Consider the following 24723-nt stretch of genomic DNA (forward strand, 5'->3'; position numbering starts at 1 on the left):
AGGATGGGGGGGGGGGGGGGGGGAGTTCAGTTCAAAAAGCTTTCCCAGATCTCTTGGGAGGAGGATCCCCAGGTACGGAGTTGGCCGTGTGCTCTATTCGGATACTCCTCATAGTTTCTCTCTCCTCAAGGTCCCTGTCCCCCTTTCCCATAGGCATGAAACATGATTTTGATGGATTTATTATTTTCAATCCCGAGAAGACCCCAAATGTGTGTATCCGGTCTAAGAGCCGCGGGAGGGAGACGTTCAAATTTGTTAGATAAGCGAGGATATTATCTGCAAAGAGAGAGAGAGAGTTTGAAATAGAGATCCCCACATCAGACTCCCTTGATCCCCTGGTGCTACCTTATAGCTATGGCAAGAGGCTTCATTGCGAGGGCGTATTGGAGGGGAGAGATGGGGCAGCCTTGGCGCGTCCCCCTGGAGAGGGGAAATGGAGCAGAAAACATCCTGTTAACCGCCACCTTGGAAGGACCATTATACAAAGTGGTAATCCACCCATGGAATCGTGCATCAGGTCCAGGGTTTTCTTGATGTTGTCAGACCCTTGCCTACCCAGAATGAAGCCAACTTGGTCTCCGTGGATCAGAGAAGGAAGATGCTGGGCCAGCCTATTAGCAAGTAGTTTGGCTAAGACCTTCACATCCGTGTTGAGTAGAGAGATAGGGCGATAGGATTGGCAGAGCGACGGGTCCTTCCCCCTCTTTTGGGATGACCATGATGCAGGCTGACAACATGGACTGGGGGAGGGACCCCGAGTCCAGGGCTGCGTTAAACAATTTAGACGGGAACGAAGCTAGAGTGGAGCAGAAGGACTTGTAGAAGAGAATCGTGAAGCCATCGCCCGGGGAGGTACCCCCTTTCATGGTGGCAATGCCACTACGTCTTGAGGCGTGATGGGCCTCTAGGGGCTCCGCTTTCACCGGCGGGAGGCAGGGGATTGGACTGGAGTCCTGGAAGTTGTCAGCCTCAGGCCCGTCTCCCGAGTACTACGATGTATAGAGACGTTCATAATATAGGCGGAATTGCTCTGCTATCCCCGAGTCGTCTAGACATTTAGCCCAGGAAGTCGGACTGAGTCAACCCTTCTACTGTTTCTGAGCTCCCGCAGTCTTCAAGCTAAGATCCTATCCGCCTTCTCCCCTCCCCCCCCCTTTCTATATACCTTTGTTTTCGGAAGGACAATTTTCTTTCAGTCTTCCCAACCAAGAGGGTGGCAAGTTTCGCTGCGAGTTGCTGAAGCTCTGCCCATTTACCCGGGAACATTTGGGATCGACGTTTGCCCCTGGTTGGATCACCTCTATTTTCTCTCTAAGGTGCTTCTCCTCTCTAGCTCTTAACCGCTTCTTCGCTGCCCCCACTCCAATTAAGACCCCTCGGATCATGGCCTTAAAAGCCTCCCAGACTCCTGCCTCCCCCACTTCCCCGTTATCATTAATTGCAAAGTATTCCTTTATGGCTACGGAAAGGTACTGGGCAGTTTTTGTCCTTCAACAAGAGGTTGTTGCAGGTCCATCTCGAGCTCTCTGGAGCGCCCGGGGGAATCCCCACCTGGACCCGAACTAGGTCATGATCAGACCACAGGATTAGCTCAACGCCAAAGTCAACTATTCTCTTGCGCAGCGATTTGTCGAACAGGACATAATCAATTCTGGAGAAGGAGGAGTGTGGGTTAGAGAAAAATCTAAAAAGGGGGTTACGACCCTGGCGGGTCGAGTGGGAGTCTAGGAGTCCAAATTCATCATTGGATATGATTATGATATGATATGATAGTTTATTTATATAGCGCCTGTACGCAATGTGTCAGTGCTATGAAAAGAGAGAGCTATCTTCCTCTGGTATTGCAAGTCAGAGTAAGGTTGCTCGGACTTCTTATCCTTCTCAGGTTGGAGGACCATGTTGAAATCGCCACCTACCAAGAGGATCCCCTCGGTAAATGCCATGATTTTTGTTTTTATCCCCACCCAAAATTGGTCCTGAGCTTCGTTAGGGGCATAGATCAATACTAGTGTCACTTTCTTACCCCCGAATTCCCCTTTCACCATTACAAAGCAGCCTTCTGGGTCTTTGCGCTGGGCCTTTGGTACAAAGTGTGATTTGGGAGACACAAAAATCGCTACCCTTCCTCTTTTTTTAATCGCTACCCTTTTTTTATTAGTCAGGAATGAAGCGTGAAAAACGTCCTGTATGCACCTGGATCTGAGCGACATTTCCCTACCCCTTGCCCAGTGGGTCTCCTGTAAGAATTAAAAGTGCAGTTTCAGCCTGCTAAATTCCTTCACCACTAATGATCTCTTATTCAGAGAATTCAGACCTCGAGCATTCAGCGAACCCAATGCCATCGAGAGAGTTGCATCAGCCATCAGAGGGGTACTTTGTTCTCAAAAACCCTTTAGGGATGCAAACGTAACCCACCTCCCTCTTTCGTGCTGACAATTGCAGGTACTCCTTTGAAGGAGCTGTCTCTAACAAGTTCAAGTCCCCATTCGGTAGATTCAAGCAAGCATAATCCCAAAATAACCAAAACTGCCCCCCCAATTTACCTCACTACCCCCCTCAATGTCTGGATTGCCTGCGACATAGGAGATGCCATCCAACCAGGCCACCAACGTCTACCTCCACTAGGCTAATAGGCAATAGTAAACAACGGATGCTCTGAGCCTCCCCCAAAACTTCAACCACTGAATCAAACGCCAGCATTTAGTCCTCTTCTTCCCCCGAGGCCCCCCCCCTCGCCCACCCCAGGTGGTCACTGGGCTAAGTAATTGGCCTGGTAAAAGGGATTACCCCGGGACTACGGACCGAAGTTCATCTCGGATTATCCGAGGCATACGTCGAGAGCGGTGTCCGCCCCCTCATTCTTTTAAAGTGAAATGAAGATGGATTGGCGTCAATTGTTGACAGATCTGCGGGAGGTCGGGGCCGCCCACCGACATTTTCTATTGCCACAGACTCGTCGCCTCTCCCAGAACCAGTTGGGCAAATCGTTGGGCTTTCGAGAACTCACCGCCTCCTCTCCTCTGCCCTCTTGGTTGACCTCAGGGGTGGGTTCACCCAGGAGTTCTCGGGTCACCCTTTGTATGTCATCCTCTGTGACCAGGGAGTATTTGTAGCCATCATACTCGAATGAGAGGGAGAAAGGGTGGCCCCATCTGTACCGAATACCTTTGGCTTGGAGCCATTTTGTTAGTGGGCCACATGGGCGTCTTCTCGCCAGGGTAAGAGCCGAGAGATCTTGGTAGATTGTGATCCTCGCGTCTTCCCACTCGATTGGGCCCTTCTTGCACGCCAACTCTAGTATCTTACTCTTTTCCAACTAGTAGTGAAAAAAGACCAGAATCGACCTGGGGCCTCTGGTGGCGGCTCCCGCTCTGTGTGCCCTGTTAATGGTTGGTTAAGTGGTGTTGGTGTCGTCAAATAGTTTGCTGATCACCACATTGACAATCCTTACAATGTCAGTCTGTTTCACCTTCCCGTTCTGGGATCCCCAGGAACCTGAGAATGCTACTGCGCTCCCTGTTTTCCAAGTCATCAAGTTTTAGAGTGCATTTCTCCTCCCTCCTTTCCAGCTCAGCCAAGCGCATGTCTCTTTGGGTCTCTAATAGATCGACTGATGTCTGGTTCGCTTCAAGGGCTTGGACTCGGTCATCTACAGGGTCCGCCTTTTTTATCTAGGGAATCCAGTCTTTTGCTGATGTCCCCCCTAAAGCCACAGATCTCCTTGAGAAGGGCTGTCATGTTCTTATTCACTGCGTGGGCGTCCATTACTTCTGGTTGCACATTAGCGTGTTTACTGACTGCCTCCATTGCGGTTGTTGGGGAATGGTGAACTTTTTGCAGCGATTCGACCCAGTCCGTCATTGGACGACCTGGGAGGTGGCCTTTTCCAAGACGTTTGGGCTCACAGCCTGGGGAAGATCCAGAGAAAGCTTCACAGAGGGCCAGGGCAGGGAGGTCGGGGCTTCCAGGGGGGACCCCACAAAGCGCTAAGAGCTCCGGGTGATGTCAAAAGCACAGGAACTTTGTGTGGTCTGGGTTTTTGTGGGCTCTAGGGGTAGTTCGACTGAGCGGCTGCTCAGGACTTGTGCGGGTATCACTTCTTCCAGAAACTGGTTTCCTTGGGCCTATGCGGGGCACATTCAGAGCTTTATATGGGGAGGACCGGTGTAGCGGGCAATGGCGGTCTATTCTCTTTTCTTCTTCAGGAAAGGGAAAAGAGGTGCTCCTGCCCCCCGGCTGCTAATAGACCAGGTAGAGAGCCCCTTGCCTGCCCTTTTTCTTGATCATTTTAGTTCTGTCTTTTTATCCTTACTCCCCCAGCAAGCTCGACTACACTCCTGAGCTCAGTCTCAACACTGTGGAGAGCTGTACTGTTTCTGCAGCGGGGTGCCCTAGGCCATGAAGGGGTGGGAGCACCCTCTAGAGAGGTAGTTGACAGATAGTGACCAGTGGGTCTGTAGAGTGGGGGGCCGGATCACGATGCGGTACTCCCTCGCACAGGTCTCCTCTGCAGAGAGCTCTTCTCTTGACTTTTCTTATCCTTCCCCTCCGGATTCGATGCAGGTCTCTGGCCCCGGGGCACCCCTGGGGCCAGCAGAGGGCTGGGCTGGTTGGCGGGGGCCCCGCGATAGGTGGCTCGGGTTGGCAGACTCACTACTTGTCCCCTTCCTGCCCCCAGACTCCGTGCATGGGGTCTGGGGAGGCACTACAGGGCCTAGGCGGCTGGGCAGCCTCTCCAATGACGGGTATTTGGGGAGTTGGCGCCGGTCAAGACCACCGTGGTGGGTTTATTTGGTGCTCTGTGTAGTTTTAGGCCAACAAGAGAAAAGAGCTGGGCCAAGGATAGCAGGGACGCTCTGTCTACGCCAGCGCGATGGGCCCCTCGTGATTGGCTGGGGTTCACTGGCACAGGGATGGGTGAGGAAGGGGGAGGGGGAGGGCAGCATTCCTGCCGAGGGTGGGCCGGCGATGGGCATCTGGAGCTGGGCTCGATAAGAGGGGCTAGGTGATGTAAGAGGTTCAGCTTTGCGCACTCGGCAGACAACCGGAGCAGGGTTGGTAGCAAGGTCTGGGCGCACAGGGTGCTCCGGTTGTGTCTGGTGGGCGGTCGGTCAGGGCACCCAGGGCCCTGCATGCAAGGCAATCAATTCAGGAAGGCTTCTGGACAAGAGGGGACCCCACTCCCCTCCGGCCCCCCCCCCCATGCTGCAGGCACTTATCTCTGGTCCTATGGAGGGAGGTGCATGGAACTGGCAGGCAGGCGGTGTCTGCACTGCATCTGGCACCCCCTCTCCTCAGTTCGCTGCAGAGGAGGGAGAAGCCGTGTCCGGTGGGGCGAAAAAATCCATGTAAGGGAGTGGGGGGGGTGGGTAGCAGGAAGGTTTCCCGGCCTCCTCGATCATCAGCGGAGCGATACTCCCCACTCGCACGGCAGGGATTCTCCCAGGCGAGGCTGAGTTAGCGCTGGCCTCAGGGAACAGCAGCTGGAGCGGGCAGGCGGCTCCCCCCACACCACCCCCACAGGTGCCCACCTCACTGGATATGATGGCCCCTTTCCTCGATCCGCTGGTCTGTTTTGGGGGTGAGGTGGTGTGTGGAGCCCAGCACTCAGGGCGAGCGGGCCTCCCAGTTGGCACTGTGCTTGGTTGTTCATCTCAGGCTTCTGAACCCGGAGGTAACCTTAGGAACTCCACCCCCACCTTCGACGGTCCTTCACTCCAGATAGCGGGCGAGTTGGAGCGCCGGGGTAGCTTCAAAGCGCGCCTGGGGGATTCATACTGCTCCGGGGGGGGGGGGGGCAAGGCTATCACTCATGGGGGGGTTGAGGGGGCGCTCAGTCTTTTTACACGGTCCCAGGGCAGGAGAGTAACAGAGATGTATTGGTACATCCCAGCGCCCCCTGGTGGTCTCCTCTTGCTACACAGTTCTTACTGCTTTCACCTGCAAAATGTGTTGGAACCACCTGCATCTTCACACCATTCCCCTACTTCTACCTCTCCACATAAAATATTGCTGCACCCAAACCAACCATCCACATTTATTGCGGGAAATGTATGGCAAATAAAAATACTGTACATTTTATTTGGAAGGAACTGCTACCCTTTAAAGTTAGTTTTGTTACCTGTTATGGTAAGGCCTTCTACACCACTGTATTTTAATGCATTGTTTTCTTTTGTTGCAGGATGCTCCTGATCCAGTGTTTTTCTATATTGGCATAGTACTCATGCTTCAGGGAATTTATATGTCTTCTTTGTTTGTCACCAGCTGGATCTTGAGTGGCTCCTGTTTTGCAGGAATTCTCACTGCAGCATGGTTTGTTATCAACAGGTAAACAAATTGTGATATGTTTCGCAGTCAGATAAAGGCCTCAGTAAACCCCTTATTCCTAATAACATTAATGGAATTGCTAGTCGTTTTATTTCACACAATGTTAGTTGATGATTGTGACATTTGAATTGTATAGGTTACAGTACAATTAATGATTTGAAATCTAATGAAATTGTCAGTGTTATTTTCTCAATTAAAGGTTATTGAATACATTTAGATGGTAGAAAAACATGAGCACTTTCATTGGCAATGTTTGTGCTAAAAGTACTAAATCCATGATTATAAATCTCCTATTAAAATGTAGGCAACAATGACCAACATAATTGACATACATTTCAAAATGAATGAATGCCTAGAGGTGGGTCCTAATAAATGAGCGGTCACTCACAAACTATATTTGATTCTGAAAGTAGGTTGGTGCAAAGCGATAAGAACTTTTAAGTGAAGGAAGTGTAGCCAAATCAACGGCCATCCGTCCCCCCCCCCCCCCCCCCAATCACAGTGGAGGTGCGACTCTTCTGAGATTAAAGAGATGACTCGCCCAAAGGAACAGGAGAATCAAGGCAACAAAGCGAAACCATGTGCTGAGAGAGGCTTGTGTTGTCAAACAGACAGGAAGTTGACAACCTAATATTACATTGGAAGAAGTAATCAAGTTTTCCAGGGCATTGTGAGGGGTCAGTAATGTGAGGCGGACAACTGTTTGTTGAGCCAACATTTGCCATTTCAATAAAGAAATTAAGTTAAGATACCTCATTATCCCTACTCTGCTAAGAATTTCCCTGCCTAACCAAAGCTAAGGGAACACACTGTAACATAGGATAACTGGCCCTTGCACTAAGCAACAGATATACAAAGAAAATATATGGAAATGTAACATCACATGAACAACATTCATAGTTTCCAAATAACCTTCTAATGTCCTGGGTGATTTCCCTGCACCAGGATTCAAAGTCAGGTCTGCTGGTGGTCAACCAAAGAAAGAAATGTCTCAAATCAGTATTTGATATTTCAAAGTAAATGAATGTTTCTTGACCAAAGTTCCACTAGTGAATCTCTTCTTCTTGGTGAAATATACACTTTCTCCAAAGTGCACCAATGGTTATCACAGGCATGATGCATTATCATCTTCCTCAAGAAGACTTGCCACAGTTAAAAAGAAATGCAATATCCACAATTAAGTGATGCACAGTTCTTGGTTAACAGTGGTTTGTCAGGATGACTTCTTAGTACTGCTGTTTAAACTTTCAACAACTTCACTTCTACTTCATTCACTATGAGAAAAGTCACCTTTGTCTCACAGTACGCCTTTGTTTGGACTACTACAATTTGCATCCACTGAAAACCAGATCTACCACTACTGCTTCAGTACTTTTGACAACTACCACAGCTTCAGTACATTGGACTTTTAGACGGGCTTCAACAAGATATAATTCAAAGTGCTTTAATAACTTTAAGTAGGCAAGGTACTCTTCCTCTGAATAACTCTCTTCCAAAGGGGCAACCTCTTTGCCTCTCGTCTGTCTCCCACAACAATAACAACCTGAGTTTTCCTTTGAGACTCTGGCACACCAGGTTGTGTCAACTTCAAAATAGTATTTACCAGCAGCCAGTCTCCCTTCCCCAACTCGATCTGCACCTTTCTGCCACTGATTAGCTCATTTAATTACCCAGACACCTTGGTGCCACTCTTAGCTGCAGGTAATACTTGCACACTTGTATCACAAGCCAATCCACTGTTATCAACTTCACAGTACAGTTAAATTGCTTCTTAACTGTGGGAAAGGTTGGTTTCAGTGTAAATACTCTTGGCTTGGCCAATGCTTGTCTTATTAAATTGTTATACACTTGAACTTCTTAAAATGAAAGCTATTCCATGTTAGAATAAAGAATATAATTCAGTCTTTCTTTGAAATTCAGAATTAGGCACATACAACCACTTCTTGATATAGTTTCAGGGTTTAAAGATTGGTATTTAATTGTATTACCGTGTGAAAGTAAAGGATAGGGTTCAGGCCTCCTTTGGGAATCGCAATTAGGCATACGTGACCATTCTCTGATGTAGTTTTCACAAGTTATAGATTGTAACTCTTGTATTGTCAAGTTAGGTATTCGGTAAAGGTCCTAGCAGCGTTCCCTCCTTTTAATTAAGGACATGCGATCACTCCGTCAAGCAAGAAGTCTTGGAAGAGAAGAACAATGGATTTTAGTCACATTAGCTTCTCTCGCTTTACGACTTTTACGGTTATACGCAAGTGCTACATTTCTATTGCTAAGAGTATTTTAGATTCAACAAACAACTTCTACTGGCTTAAAGTCTTACACAAGTTATCAAGGAGCTGGATACTGTTGCCGGCAATGTTCATGCAATGTGTTAGAACGCAGTGCTTCACTCACCGGCTTCTTAGACACTTGCTCTGTGAATTGCACTGATTTCCGGAATTCTACCAGAATTTCTGCTGCTCCTGGCTCGCTGGTAACCCACACCCTTCTCCTGAAGAGTCATCCCTGGTCCGGCCACACTGTTTTGGAGCTCCTTTCACTCCCGAGACCCAGGCTTGATAATTATTTCTTACCTCAGTCTACTGCACATCCGCAGTTCGGCAACCACAGCAATCGGGTTCAAATGTGAAAATACCTCTCTCCTGCACGTCTTTCACTGCACAGTCTCTGCACTTCAGAGTTTAAGGGAACAGGACCCTCTTGGACCAAGCAGGTGAGATCGGGTATCGCCACGTTCCGGCATCCCACTTCTTCTCCCACTTCTGCTTGGTTTGCCAGCCTTGTGATTTCTTCATTCTGCTACTACTGCTACAGCTCGCATTCCAGTCAAAGTTCCAGCTCCTTCCACTCCTAATTGCCTGCACCTGAGGGGGCCTTTTATGCCTCCCAGTTTTCTTCAGGTCTGGGCTGTTAGGCTTGATTGCCTGACTACTACAACTGCATGCCTCTTCAGCCCTCTTCCTTGTCCCAGTACTTCTAGGACTATGGGACTTGTAGTCCCCTTAAACAATGTTAACTTTTTCAACTTATAAGCTATTATACCTTAGGAAGTAAGGAGGGTATTTATTATACTTACAAGGAATTTCTATTGACAAGGTTGGCTCAGACTTAACAGCTTGTATCACTAGTCACATATTGTATGTGTGACTCAGGGACACTATAACAGCAATATGCTATCACCTGTTGCGGTAACCCAGAAAGGGCACTCCTTTCAGATGACAAATACCACATCTTATCCCCCAGGATCTCCTCACCTCCCTGGGCCCTGTCTCCTCCCAGGTGATATCCTCCTGCAGTACACCACCACCAAGGTCCAGATCAGGAAGTGTCTGCCTTTCCCTGGCCATCTGGCAGGAGAATTTAGGCAGGGTATTAGTGAGGAATCGTAGGATTCTTCACAGAATGCATACAAGGATTTACTACCAAGAGACAGAGCACCTACACTACACAGAAATCAAATCCTATGCTGATAGTAGTCCTTTTCCAAACCAGACTAGACAAACCTATCCGCTGAAGATAAAATCACTAGAGTTAAAGTTTCAGAAAGCCTGGCCAGTATGTAAAAGTATAGCCTAAAGAGCTGTGCAACTTTGCAAATTAGGATACTTTGGTTTTTGACAGGTAATTTTTTGGCAACTTGTAACAATAATACTAAACAATAACCTATGGCACTGGAACTATTTATAAAGGTATAAGAACTATTAAAATGAGAACTAATCATGGGTCCGCATAAACTTTGTCTCACTACAACCAACCCTGTTGTCTGAGACCCGCACAGCCAAATACATCATCCAACTAGTGAGCACCTCAACCCTGTAGTGAAGAATCCAAACATCCTGCCAGGATGACGAACCTCAACGACATGATTACTATGTAGGGTGGGTGGGTGAGGGGGAAGGGGGGAGTGGGGAGGGGGAACAGGGACTCCTCCCAACTTGGGACATGAGGCCTACCTGGGTTTTCAACAGACAGTTCTGCCCCAGAGGTGGGGTGAGGGGGTTGGGGCGGTCCCAGTCTCTGCTCCCCTATGCATGGCATGTTGAATGAATATGGTGCTACAGTCAAACATTCCACACCTTGCCAATTCAATGCTGGTCCATGTTCTGTTAGATTTATTTCAGTACTAACCATACCAGCATGCCCCGCAGCTGCCAGACAGCAGCAGGCTGAATGGGGAACCGGCAGTGCTGCAATGTCTCCGAAGCTCCAGTGCTCAAGGAGTCACACATTGCGCAGGAGCAACTGGACACACTGCGGCAGCAGAAGATGCTAGGGCACAGCAAAAACAGACTTGTTTAGCGCCAAAACCATTTTTGATTGTTGCGTGGAAAGTGGGTGGGACTAAAAGGGGTTGTCAAGATTTACAGCATGGGCGAGGTACCGGAGCAATGGACCAGTTGTGGGAGGAGGGAGGCTAGAACCAGAACGGAAGTATAAAAGACCTGCCAAAGAATCACCGAGTGAGGGGTACTCAGGTGAGGTCAGGAGGAAAGGAGATGGACTGAGAGACCAGGTGTAGGATGGACAATAGAGTGGAGCATTGGGGAGATTTTGGTGGGGAGTTTTAAAGGTGATGTGGTGGTAGTGTGAGATTGATACCATATAGTGTGAGTGAGCCTGTAAGTCAGCGAGTGAGAGACTAGGTGTAGAGTGAGAAGGGAAAGGTAAGGGGAGGTTTGAACATCAGAGGGACAGGCTGGTGGAGAGGGTGGAGACTAGAAAAGGAGGTGAGGGAGAGGGTGAAGAGTTGGAATACAGTGGAGATTAAGACCATCAGGGAAAGGCGAAAGAGGGAACAAGTGGAAGGAGAGGGCGAAGCCGGTTGCCTCTGAAGGTACAATATTGATACTTTTCAATAATCTGATATGGGGAGTATCAGGATTGGGAACCCCTTGGAATGAATCCTAGGCAATCACCGTTGTCAGATTTTAGATGCAGGGGTTACCTACCGCTAGTTACCACACTAGGATTTGGGGGTGCCTGGGCTAGGAGGTACAAGCCTACTAGAGGGGGGAGCCCACTAGCGTACCCCAATCCAAGTGCATTGCCTTGCAAATCTGAATAACGTATATTGTTTCTAATAAAAGCCCTTGAATCGCACGTTGGCGTTAGATATCATCTGTGACAGTACCAAGGGGCTGCCACCTAACCAAATGTTTGTAATGGCTGCATACATTCTTTTAAGATATACTCCGACATTGCTGGACTCAGGAAGCAAGTAGTCCGCTCTGTAATCCATCCTATTAGAACCAAATATGACCTTGTGCTTGGACGCATTAAAATTACCTTCATCAGAGTACTTCAATCAGAATCACCAGTGAAGGCGCTCTGTCCAGACCTATTGCACCTTCATAGGTATTAAACAAGGTTGTATCCTTGCCCGATACTCCATTTAATTCATACATTTCTGATATAGACAAATTATGGTACCAAGTTATAACCTATTCCATAAAACTCGGTCTGAAGTTAAACTCGATTGTTTTCACTGACAATCTTATTTTCTTTGATAAGACCCCTTTCGGTCGCCAGAGAATACTGGATGTGTTCTGAGTTTGCAGTCGGGAATAACCTTTTGGTAAAGGAATCCAAGTCCAAAATTATTTTCTCTAATGCAACCAAGCCCAACATTATGATGTGGGCAGTTGATCGGTTGACTTTGGTACCCTCCTTACGATACTAAGTTTTAATTTGTCTAACAAAACGTCACTTTCTGATCTAAAAATAGATTGAAAGCTCGGTCTCTACCGTTATTGGAACAAATGAAAAGTGTTCATTCCAAATTAAGTAAATTCCTGGATCTGCCCTCATTGTGCTTCTTTATCCCTAAAGTGGAACCTATTATTCTTTATAGCTTGGATACCATCCTTTCAGATTTGGGATTCTATTCTCTCCAAGGCTCCTTTTGGAAAAAGACAGCAAATCTTCAAGGGTAATTAAATTGTGTTCTTGCAGGAGATGTGGCTGACGGACTCATTATCGTTGATGGCTTTTATACTCATCAGCAACTGGCATTAAAGGGGTGGGGGGAGCCCCTCAGGAGGTCTCACAATTTTGGTACAGAACGGTCTTGGTTGAATCACAGGTAATATCTGATTCTATATATGGTCTTCTGGTGATTAGGGTCATTTTAAAGGTTGTACTGCAACACAGACCACTCTTGCTAGTTAATATCCATAACAATCCCTGCCAGAGCAATCACTTAATTCTAACGGGAATAATTGGCAGAGGTTTTGGGCTATTTTCTGTGTGAGAACTATGGGACCCATATAATGTTAGCTTGGGAATTAAATGCAGACTGCTCGCAATTAATGGGGAGGGAATACAAAAATAGAACCCATGGAGGAGGCAATAAGTCACCAACCGGAGATGACGGGAAAATATGGGCGGAGTTCTTTGAGAATTGGGACCTAAAGATTGTGAATGGTACTACTAGGGGTGATAGTCCCGCTATCCATATCTGTATGTCAGGGAATAGGTCAGCTTTGTTGGACTATTTTGTTTTGATCTCAGAGTTGTTTGATTTATGCATCGATATGTATGTACGGGAGACGGATCTTAGTGACCACTCGCAACTAAATCTGGAAATAAGAGGTACCGTTGCTAAGACTTCTTACCCTGGATTTGCTCTTTTACTTATAAACCATGGAGGAAATAAAATTCCAGGACTATTCGTAATCACAATAACTATAATAGGATGATTCTGGCCTTCATACATGACGCCTTATTAGAGGCGAAATTGGCCATTCTCACTCGCAAATTTCTGCCATTTTTTTTATGGCTTTGATGCGAAGATTTCCAGAGGAAGGCCATCAGAGCGACAATTGACGTGAGTCCTATGATGCCCTTGTTCAAACCAAAAAGAAAGAACTGAGAAGGGAGATAAGTCCATCGTTGAAATTTGAGTCTCTATCTCAAAAAAAGCTAGAGGTTTGAAGCAGAGATTCAAAAAGGGGTTGAAAGGATATAGGTATGAGTTGGGGCCACAAGGAGGGCCTCAATGCTGTTATTGTAAATAAACATGACTCTAAGAATGTTTGGGAGAAGAGCAACGCGATGAATGGACTTCAGAGTTCCATGCAGAGTAATAACATTCAGGAAAAAGAGTGGCTGGCACATTTTGGTAAAGTTTATAAGAAATCTATACGCCCGATCCGGTTTGATCATCTGGATATTCTATTTCAGTTGAACACATAAATAAAGAGATCTTCCAATTCCAGAGCAGCTGGGTGGAATCGGCTTGGTGTAAAGCGCTCGATCTATAAATAAATAAATCATTCAATCAATAAATCAATCGGTCTTAAAGGCTGATCCGAATATGTGATCTTCCATACTCTACATCCTTTTCTGTAAAATCCTGCTCAGACGAAACACACCAGTCTCATGGAACTGTGCAGTTATTATCCTGATCTATAAGAAGAGAGATGGGGCCTACCCAAATCATTATCACCCTATCTCTCTACTGTATAGTGAAAGCAAAATGTTTGCGTGTCTCGTTCTCAGTGACTTGGTTGACTGGGCTACGAGGGTGGGCAAATTACAAAGATACCAGACTGGGTTTAGGAGGGGTTTGGGAACTGAGCTCAACAGGCTGATTAACTTGCTAAAGGAAGCAGCCAAAATGAAATTTCGATTTTTACATAAAATACAAACTTAAAATGTGAAAAACAAACACTCAAAAGAAAATAGTATCAAATTCACAAATTAACAAAAGAGGAATAAGAAAGTAATTAATATCACAACACAATACATTAAAGGAAGATTCTGAACTAGTGGGAACATTGCCACCATATGTGGCGACTGTAGATTTTATCCAGGCCTTTGATTTAATCGCAACCTGTTGTGGACCAAGTTGCGGAATTGGAAGATCCCGGAATCACTCTTATCAACATTGCTACATCCACCCTGATCGAGACCTTTCGGGCGGATAGAGGACTCTGCCAGGGCTGCGTGTTGGCTCCCTGCCTCTTTATCTAGCTGATCTGGGTGATTTTCTCTCTGGTTTTGTGTTCGCTCCTCCCCGTATTGCCACAAAGATGGTACCATATGTGACATACGCAGATGTCACTATGTTGGACAGAATGCCATGGGGCCTACAGAAACGGCTGAATGCCATATCTGAATATACAGTGTTAAATGAGCTAACTATTAACAGCAAGAAATCGAATGTCATCAGATTTGCAAGCAATAGTAGATCAACTGTGGGTTATACATGGAGGGTTGACGAAGATCAATTAGAGCCATCGCACTCTTACCTTGGCTTTCAACTCCACACAAAGGATAATGCTGAGACTGACTAAAGCACGACAGGGAGGCATTGAGATAAAACAAAACAGAGTACAGTATTGCAGGTTTGCTCTTTCCTATGATTGCGTACTATAAAATGAAGGTACTACCTTGTTTAGTGTATGGTATCGAGAGTAGTCATGCCTCCTGAAATCTCACATATGACAGAGTGGAATCGCGCACACTGAACCAAAAAGATCTTGGTCCGGCGGGACTGGATCAACACTCTGGGGTAAAATGAGGGCATACAGACTATATAATAGCCTGTCTTCCCTGGGCAAACCTCTGGGTGTAATCCCTAGATATTTTAGGAAATTTCCCAATGGGTATTGAGCTGGTCAGTTTTTTCGGTACAGCCTCAACCTTCTAACGGGGGAAATATGTAATTTAAGATGAACAAATGAAGATCATATAAGAGGATGTGCCTGTGTGAAAATGCTACAATGGATCAGAATATGGAGCATATTCTCTTAGATTATCCTGCTCTGATAAATGAGTTATCTAAATGGTTGGGCAGATTAGCTCACAATTATGCATTACTTAACCCTGCACTCATTTTTTGAAAGGATATCTAGCAGCGATGAAACATCTGTGACTATTGCTGTCATCAAGCTGCTCATAGTAGAAGGGCTGATTAAGTTCTTCTGTCTTGTTTTAAAAAAATTATCCTATAATCTAATTTATATTTGATACTGTATTCATTGTTTTTATTCTGTTCTATTTTAATTGTTTTTATTTATTTTATTCTTTATTGTATTTTGATTATAAGTGTAAGGTGGGGTATATACAACCAAAATCGTCAACAAAAAAAAGAAATTGAGATTGCCTTTGTCCTTACCCAATGTGGTCATACGTCATACATTGGGTCTGATCTCTTTGGGGATCAAGGTACTATGGAGAAAGCTTTGTCTGACTGCAAAAATGATTGTCGTCCCGGGATTAACTTTGTTGATTTAAAGATCGTATTGCAAGAACAGTCAGACGCTTCTCTTAACAACTTCAGTGCTGCGATGAACAATCTTTTGTCTAATATTAGGATATTGAGGAGCTGACTTGGAGCCCAAATAAAATGAAATCTAAATGATATGCTACGGATTGGTGTGAAACCATCAACAAATTGTCAGTATATGAGACATACAAAGAATACGCAGGGTTCCCCAGGCGGAGAGATCTGTCCAGATACATTTGGCTCGATTATATATACCTGCGCTTCAGGCTTAATCAACTTCCTATAAGTGATAACACGTTTCGGCTCGCTCTGAGCCTTTTTCAAATCTGGGCCGAATTTCGATGAACCAATCCGAAAGACTGCATGTCAATGTAGTTTTGGGATCTAACCCCGTTACCACTACATTGACATACAGTCTTTCGGATTGGTTCATCGAAATTCGGCCCAGATTTGAAAAAGGCTCAGAGAGCCGAAACATGTTATCACTTATGGGCTTTACCATCACTTATGGGCTTTACCTTACCATTTAATGTGTGACAATACAATTAAATGGCCGTATAACTGGTGGCACTGAGTCCTGGAATTTTTTCCTATTCTACATTTCTTGTGGTGACGGTTAGGCTTTACTACCGTCTGGTTCCAGAGACCTGCGACATCCATGAACTCACAGATACAACTTCACATCAGTAGCAGTTTCTCTACTTCTTGGCTTCGGGATTATAAAGTGTCGCCCTCCAGAGCAGCTTTCCTCAAAGCCAGATTTTTCATTTTAATCAACTTCCTACCTTGGAACACCTGGGACCCATGGAACCCTGGAGAGGGTTCAGCCGACCAGACGTGTCAATTCTGCATGGGGAAGGAAAAATTGAGCCCCCTAAACATCTTGCAAGTTTTTGTCCCACTATCAATAGTTTAAGAACTAAACATATTAGCTACTTTGTGTACATTCTCTATTAATTGTCTGGTGAACGCCTCTGGTCTTGATTAATGCGGCCAGATAGTATTTCTCTTAACCTTGCCTTATATAGGTTTCTACTTGAAACTTCTTTTACTGTTACAGATACAACTCTGATGATGGGTGCTGATAAATGCAATCTTAGATTGGTTCTTTTTGGGTGTAATTTTAGCACTTTTGTAAAAGATCTTACTATTTCTTTTGTGTTTGTGTTTTTAACATTTGTACCTGTTTCTATCTGTTTTCTCCTCCTTCTTCTTTCTTCTTTTATTGTAATTTTTTTGTGAAAGGTATGATTTTGAAACCAAATCACAAATTAAAAAGAAAAAAAAAATCCCTGTGTTCATGGTGATAAACTCTACCCGGATGCCAAAATACCTCACCAAGCTGATCGCCTGGTTGTCTAGATGGCTGTAATGCCCAAACATCCCGAACCAGTCATTCTAGGCACGGACCTAAACTCATTTGCTTGTTTAGTAGCCAAGTTGATACAGATAGAAACTTGTAACGGAAAGCCGGGATAAACCTTGTACCTCCTCAGAATTTCTATTTTGTCAGGTGGATGAAAGATTGAGTAGACTACATTTGTGTTTGATTTCTTATTCTCGAATACAAAATTTAAGTTTGAGTGTATTTGGTGAAGTGTCTTGGGCAGCAGGGCCAAGCTACTTCCATCAGTTTTTGTTCTAATTTTTTTCAATCATTTGGGCGCGCCTTAGGGATTCAAGAAATGACTGCCCGGAGCAAGAGAAGAATCGTGTAGCAAAGGGAATTCGAATCAGGTGCTGAAAAAAGCTAGCAACATCCAACTGTGACATTGCAAAAAGGAAGCCACTGTACTGAATTGCAGGCAGCGGAGAACTAAAACTGTCTAAGTGGGAAGCTGCTGACTTGCAGCCTGTAAACAAGAGAAAGAGAGGGAGCTCTTAATCGAGCTTGGTAGAGGTACAGAAGACCGGGTCTTGTGGAGAATATCCAACCAGCGGTAGACTTCAAACTGGCATGTTACCTGACACCAAGTGAACTACCAGATGGGAGGAGTTCCGTCACGCCCCAACAAATGTAAAGCCGCAAAGAAAAAAGAACCCATTGTGTTTTAAGGCAACACAATAAGTGCACTGCCTAGTGCTGTGTTGCTGCACAGTTCAGTGGAGGTTGCGTCCCTCTCTCTCTAACCCCAATGTGTGAAGGGGGTATTGAAGCCCAAAAAGAACCAAGAGAATAATTGGTGCACTGACTATATGCCTGATTAGGATTGTGGTGTTATCCTCCCCGACACAATTGGAAGGGCAGCAAGACTGAAAGAAATTCAGAACCAAGAACCAAAAGTACAAAGTATAGTACGCTGACATTACAAAGAAATTAGTGAAGGTTGGTCAGGTGAAAGGTAGGAAGTATACCACCTGCTCGACTAAGCTGGAAGCAAAGGAAGGAAAACACATGTTAAAGAGAATATGGCAATCTCGTCCCCATTTACCTCTGATATTTATATAATATATATAATAATAAATATCTGCAAGCAGCTTTGGACAAGCAGTGAACCCAATATAGGAATAGCCTGGCAGGCAGCCTGGCGTCCAAAGACAGGAGCCTACCACCTATGGGGTAACAGCTTGGCAGGCGCAAATCAAAATCCATCTCAGCTCGATGAATCTCACCATGTTCATTACTCCAGTTGGATAGTTCAGGTGACATTGCATGTCTTTCGAACTCAAGTCAGCGGCTAGTGTATTTCAGAAGACATGTGCAATCTGTTCGGCTTGATGCAAGGGGTCGGGGGCTATCAAAATATTGGTCAGGTGGTGTGACACAGAAGAGCATGATATAAGACTCCAGCAGGTACCGAGGGTGATGGAGGACGCTAGTTTGAGCCACAACCTGCACAAATGCACATTCGGCGAAGACAAGGTTAGGATGTTTGGGCCTTGAGCTAACTGATGTGGGCATTAGGCCCAAGAATGAACTAGTAAGAGCCAATGTGTAGGGATGCTCGGCCTGGAAACAAAGTGGAGGTGCTGCCTGTGGAGCTCATTGAATTTTTCTGCAAATCCATCTGGGAAATAGGCAGACAAAGCTAAAACGCTACACAGGCTCTCAAGAACCAATTTAAGTTTTAAGCTGTCCTCACTCTTCTACTTACCCTCCTTCTCCCATTTGTTCTCCTTTCCTGTTGCCTCTAGCCCCCGCCCCCTCACCCCCTATGAGGTCTGTAAGGAAGGCATGGTATCAACAGTAAGACCACAGTATGACCACAGTTCAAGGGTGTTTATTGAACTTCAACAATGGTGTGATAAACGCCTATCTAACCCTAAATCTACAGATGGGAGCAAGCTACGACCATCATATAATAATAATAATAAAGTCATAGTGGAGTCTCGTCAAAGTAAAAAGGCCTATACTAAAAATAAACTATTGCCAATCCTTACAGCTAAGTACAGATGGTGTGGGATAGTGTTCATGAAAAAGAAAGAAGTGTTAACAAAATGATCAGACCGTTGGCCTCCCTTCCCCACGTTTTCAGCACGGGACAAGGCGGTTCACTCGAGCAAACCACACACTCTGGCTTCGGCACAAGGATACCTTTCCATTACCAGCATCAGGGCCTTCTGTACCCAAGTCTCTTTACTTCAAAGTCTCTTGATTAAGAGGGCCTCATGTAACAAAACACAAAGTTCAGATCCTTCCTCTAACACAATTAGTCTCCCTCAGCTGTGCTCGGACCAATTTCAGTTCGCATTAAACTGTCAAAGACTTTTGAATGTGCACAGGGTTTAGCTTGACCCTTTGCAGGACCACTTCGATCGGCAATTTCCCTTTTCAACAGTTGCCAACCCGTTGGATACCTAACAGAGACCGACTAATGAGCACCCACATGGTGCTGGACCACTCTGTCTATGGTATCTTTCTTGACTTCCAAAAGTTCAATCACTCTTCTGATTTTCAATTATATTGGTGTCGCTCATTACATACTTTTCACACACAGTTCTCTTTAGATTTCTTCATACAATGTTGCTGCTTGCAACATTGGTTCTAACACAGGCTGGTTTTGCATCAGTCTCTCCGACTCACTGGCTGTGCTGTCTTTACTGGTGCTGCTTTGTTGTAGGAGCCAAAGACAGTACCACGGCGGCAACCGTTCCTCTCTGCCTTGGTTATCAACGGGGGAGAGCCCTGGGTACCGCCAACACACAATGCGGGTTTGTTCAGCGTTTGTCCCCGGTGTTAGATTTCGACTTTCCAAGCATCATGAAAGTAACGGTTTGAAAAGGTAAAGGGCACTGCCCCCCTTGCTACCCTCTCTGGTCTCGCCGTCTTTCTCCTTGTATTAAACCGCCATCTGGGAACCGCTGCTTCCTCGTGTGCTTTGTCTTTCTCATAGTTTGCTTTCGTGCTCCACCTTTTATCCGTGTGGGGGAAGTGTGATGGAAGTCAGGTTTGTGTAATGATCAGTAATTGCCTGACCTTACCTGACCATTGTATTGGAGCATGTCATGTATATGGCCTTGGTGTTGGTCCGTTTTCCCTCAGTGAGCTGTCCATGAGAAAGTGTTTGTGTCGGGAAAGAGGGGTGTGGGGGGTTCAGGTCCCAGGTATCCGACCTGGCAGGATGGTGAAAAGGTGTTACAGGGAAGGGGATACCGCGTTTCACCATTCGGTGTGTCACTCCCCGAAGACCCCTCATCCAGGTGATCCTCCCACACTGGTCCAGCCCCAGGAACTGGATCCAAAAGCAATGGCTGTGTCCTGACCACTTGGATGACAGATCCCTGTGGACTAGTGGGTGAGACACCTTAAGGTATCTCACAGGTGTTACAGGAAAATGCATTTTAAGGGGTCTAAACCCTGCTTACTTCACACACACAGCACGCCAGCGTGTGATCATAGTGGTCCGCTACAATGATTTCCCAAGTTGGATTTTTCGCTTGGGTAAGGGGGAGTTGCAAGTTTTGTGCGGGAACTACAATGACAGTTCTATGTGCGTGTTATAGCGCATTGCTTCCGTGCTGACACTTGTGAAACTACTGACAGTGGCGAGTAGCGGTTTACCGCTGTCTCCGCTGCAAGGTGTCTGTGGAAGCTGTGATGGGTTATTTCTTGCTTCCATGGTTGGGTCTGCTGGTGGGTGTCTGTGGGAGAAAACAATAGAAAATTGGCCAGCATTAGGTGTTACAGATATGGGCTGATGCCACTTGGTACTGCTCATGTAACAGGCACTTGGGAAGGAGACATGAATTGTGGCCCTCTCAACCGCCACTGTTCTCCTGTGGTCTAGGAATGGCTCTGGCTTCCACCCTGGTAGGCTTCCCACCGAGACTGAGAAGTGTTCCTATCCCCTCATGACAAGGTCAGATTTCCAACCTTCTCACCTATGCTAAAACCCATTACAGACAAACACTCCTTTTTTATTAAGCCCTTCAGCCATTAGGTAGAGATGTTTTATCTGAACTTCCTAATATATTGCGCACCTGATGGAATATATTTAGAAGCTGCAAGCAAAAACCACAGTAGCAATGTAATACATTGCACACACAAAACCTGCAGAACACATATGCACACTCTGGTCCCCAGATTTTGAAGACTTATTTGGTTCAGTCCCTGACTCCCCTTTGTCCACCCTTGACAATGAAGTAGGATACATAGGGAACACAGTATCGGTAAAGATTACGATGGATCTGTGGAGGCGATTTCCCAGAATTCCACAATACTGGGGAATATGCAACCCTTTTGGCTTCTACGTCTGTGGCTTTGTTCCCGCAAAAGAATTTTAATGTGTTTGTTTAGTGTGCGCTGTGCATTTAACGACCGCTATGGCCACTGGGAGTTGTAGTGCCTTAATAAGCCTGTCCAATAAGGATGCATTCTACACTGGAGTGCCATCCGCACAAACGTAGCCCCTCATTTCCAATGTGCTAGCCCTGCGTGTACGGTTGATGTCACGTAGGCGGAGTCACTGTACACGTCACTTCCTGCCCTTTGTGTTTCTCGAGCACGACATTAAGCGCCACCAATTCTGCTGCTTGCGCTGAAAAGGGAGACGGTAGCCTTGCACTTGCTACAACTTCAAATTATTCATTTAATCTGTGTCTCACTACTGCTGTGCCTGAATGCCTTTCCCCACTGGTCTGATCAATTTCCAACGAACCGTCAAAGAGATTTCCTTCTCCTGCTAAAGCATTTTCCTTCACACAGGGTCCTAAAATTCAACATAATCAGCACAGTAATGCATGGGATCACTGCCTTCTACTGGCTCAGCTATAAACGTGGCAGGATTCACTATTTAACATCTCACAATCTTAATTGTTGGATTTGAAATCATTACTTCATAAGATGAAGCTCTTTGGGATGTCAATGTGCCTTTGGGTTTCTGGCAAACAGCATGCTCCACGAAGAGAGTGATGGAGCAGCCCATAACAATACTTGTAGACTTCTCAATTGTGAACGCGACCGCTGCCAATGACTGTTTGCAAGGAAAGTGTTCTCTCATAATTGGGTCTAACATTCCACTGTAATACGCTAAAGTCTTGTACCCCAATGTAGTTCTCTGTATAAGCACTGCTGTCATGACTGTCCCATTTGTGTGCGAAAACAGATAAAATTACTCAGCATAGTTGGGAATTCCCAAAACAGGGGCTGTACAAATTGCTTTTTTCAGCTCCTCAATCCCTTTCTCCATTTCCTCAGTCCATTCTATTTTTACTTTATCCACTTGTGCTTTCTTTAAAGCTTTCAAAAGGGGTCTTGTGTATGAACTGTAATCAAACACCCATGCTCTAACATAGTTGCATAATCCCAAAAACTGTTGCATCTGTTTCACTGTATTTGGCTTCGAGGTTTTCATGATCGTCGCAGCTCTTTCAGGTGTCACTTTCTTTCCTTCATGCAAAATCAGCTGTGCTATGTATAACACCTTTTCTTGGCAGTATTGTAACTTCTCCTTGTCTACCTTTATATCCACTCACCGTCCGTGGTGCTACAAATTAAAATGTCATCTAAGTATTGTATCAATGCACTCTTAAGATCAATATTGCCTAAATCCATCTGTAGGACTCTGTTGAAGATCGATGGGGACTCGCAGTACCCCTGGAGCAAACAAGTATGTTTCAGTCGAGTTTGGTGGAATGTAAAGGAAATCTAGTCTTGTGAGTCTTTGTGCAACAGGATCGAGAAAAACGCAATCTTCAAATTGATCACCGTGAAATATCGAGCTTCCACTGGGATACTGCACAATATCGTTGCCGGATTAGGAACTAAAAGAAGCTCTGCATCTACAATCGGGTTAATCGGTCTTGTATCTTGTATAAATCCCCACGACCCTCCTTCAGATTTTTTGATCTGATGTCACCAGAATCCCTCGTTTCATCAGTGCTAAAATGGTCTGATATATACGCTCATCAGCCTCTCGAGGCATGGGGTACTGCATTGCTCGAGGTAAAATCGCTCCTGGCTTCAGCTTTATTTTAAATTCCCGTATTCCCTTTAATAAACCTACGTCATAACTGCCTGTGGTCCACAGGACACTTGACGCCTTCTCCAAGTCTTCCTGAAAATATGTTGGACGCTGCCACATAATTGCAATTTGCTGTGGGACTTCCGTTTTCTCTATTCTTATCCAGTATGTGATGCTTATAAAGAACGCCTCTTCGTCTGTTTGCTGTTCCCTAAACATGTCGTCATCAGTGATGTCAGTCAATCTATAATTGCTTCTAATTCTGTAGAGATTGTCTGTCCCCCCCCCTCTTCGTTCATAGGTATTCGTGGTCTGAACAAAAACTCCTCCAGTATCCTCACAATTTTTCCCACTAAACCAGGTAGCCATGTCAATAGAATACTCATTCCATACAGAAAAATCTCTGGATTGGTTGGAATGCCTCGCAGAGCCACTTGCCCTGTGAACGCCAGTATAAATTCACCCACGTTTAAATGGTGTATTCCTGTAGTGGAGCACCCTATTCCTTGATCAGTAAATGAAATCATCATGTTCAGTTTTGTTATTAAATCTCTTCCCAGAATGTTAACTGGTGTCTGTTGTGAATATAATAAAGGAACAGACATGTCACTCTCCTATAGAGACTGGTAATTCATCAGTAAAAGGAACTCGACTTGTAGCTCCAGAAACCCTTGAGCATTCATGGCAATTCCCGACATCGGATATTTTCCCTCTCATATACATGAACGAGTAGCCCCAGTGTCTACTAGAAAATAAAAATATTTGCCTCCTATCGTCTCATCGACCCTTGGTTCCTCTTGGGGGCAAGGGGTCTGGTTTCACAGATGGTACTGAACACATCAAGTCACCCTGTGAGCTGTCCCATTGTGGGTACAGGCTCATCCCTGTGAAAGGATTGGGTGTCAGCACTTGTCCTGTGTTTGCAAACTGCTGCATCTGCATTGGGGCTTTTAGCAACTACCATTGTGGTGGATTAATTTGCACTCGCGCTTGCTGCTGTACCTGCTGTACTTGCAGCACTTGTGTTTGATGCAATGTGTGATCTTGGACGAGCACATCCCTCGTTTGTGTGCTGTATGGTGGTGGATAAGCTGCTCCCCCTCTTGAAAATTGGCCATTCTGTACATTCCTTTGTCTCCCACATGCGCATGCAATGTGCCCTGTCATCCCACAAGTACAACATACAGAGGGTGCTCGTCTGACATACCCCCTTGGTTAAACTCTCCCTGGGTACTCTGATTCTCATTCTGTGCATTCTGAAACCCACCTTGATTATTTTGGAATCCACCTCCTCTTCCTCCATAGCCCATACCTCTGCCTCGTGGCACGAACCCGTATCCACCTTGGTCCATGGGGTGCTGATTATTCGCCTGCGATGTACCCACTGCTTCCTGCATTCCAGATCATCTCCACTTGTCAGTACCACCCCTTCTATGGCAAATGTTTACTATTTCTTCTGAACTAGCTTGGCTTCCTCGATTTTCCCAGTCTCATCTTTCTTATTTTTCTCTTGCAATTGTCAATCTTAGACAAATCTCCTAGGGGGGTGTGGATCACTATGCCCCCCCTCCTGCTCCTGTATCTCAGGGCCTTTGTGCACTGTTACTCCTAGATTACTCCTATGGACATACTAACATAAGACACAAAGAAAACACATGAATCGATTCAATAATAGAAACACTTGTATTCATACATAGCAATGCATGATGCAAACACTCGAATTTGCACCTTTTATGCTTTTGATGCAAATCTACTAGC

General features: G+C 45.6%; 1 protein-coding gene across 3 annotated transcripts in view; it reads left to right on the forward strand.

The window, feature by feature from the left end:
- The window catches only part of DPY19L4 (dpy-19 like 4), a 1351687-nt gene that overhangs the window by 452305 nt on the left and 874659 nt on the right, over positions 1-24723 (forward strand). For all 3 annotated transcript variants that reach the window (XM_069621372.1, XM_069621373.1, XM_069621374.1), the window contains exon 6: positions 6182-6327. In XM_069621372.1, coding sequence (XP_069477473.1) covers positions 6182-6327 — 146 coding nt within the window. The remainder of the gene's footprint in view (positions 1-6181; positions 6328-24723) is intronic.

This window comes from Ambystoma mexicanum, chromosome 5q (genome assembly GCF_040938575.1).
Source record: "Ambystoma mexicanum isolate Mex_15411 chromosome 5q, UKY_AmexF1_1, whole genome shotgun sequence".
Taxonomy (NCBI): Eukaryota; Metazoa; Chordata; class Amphibia; order Caudata; family Ambystomatidae; genus Ambystoma; species Ambystoma mexicanum.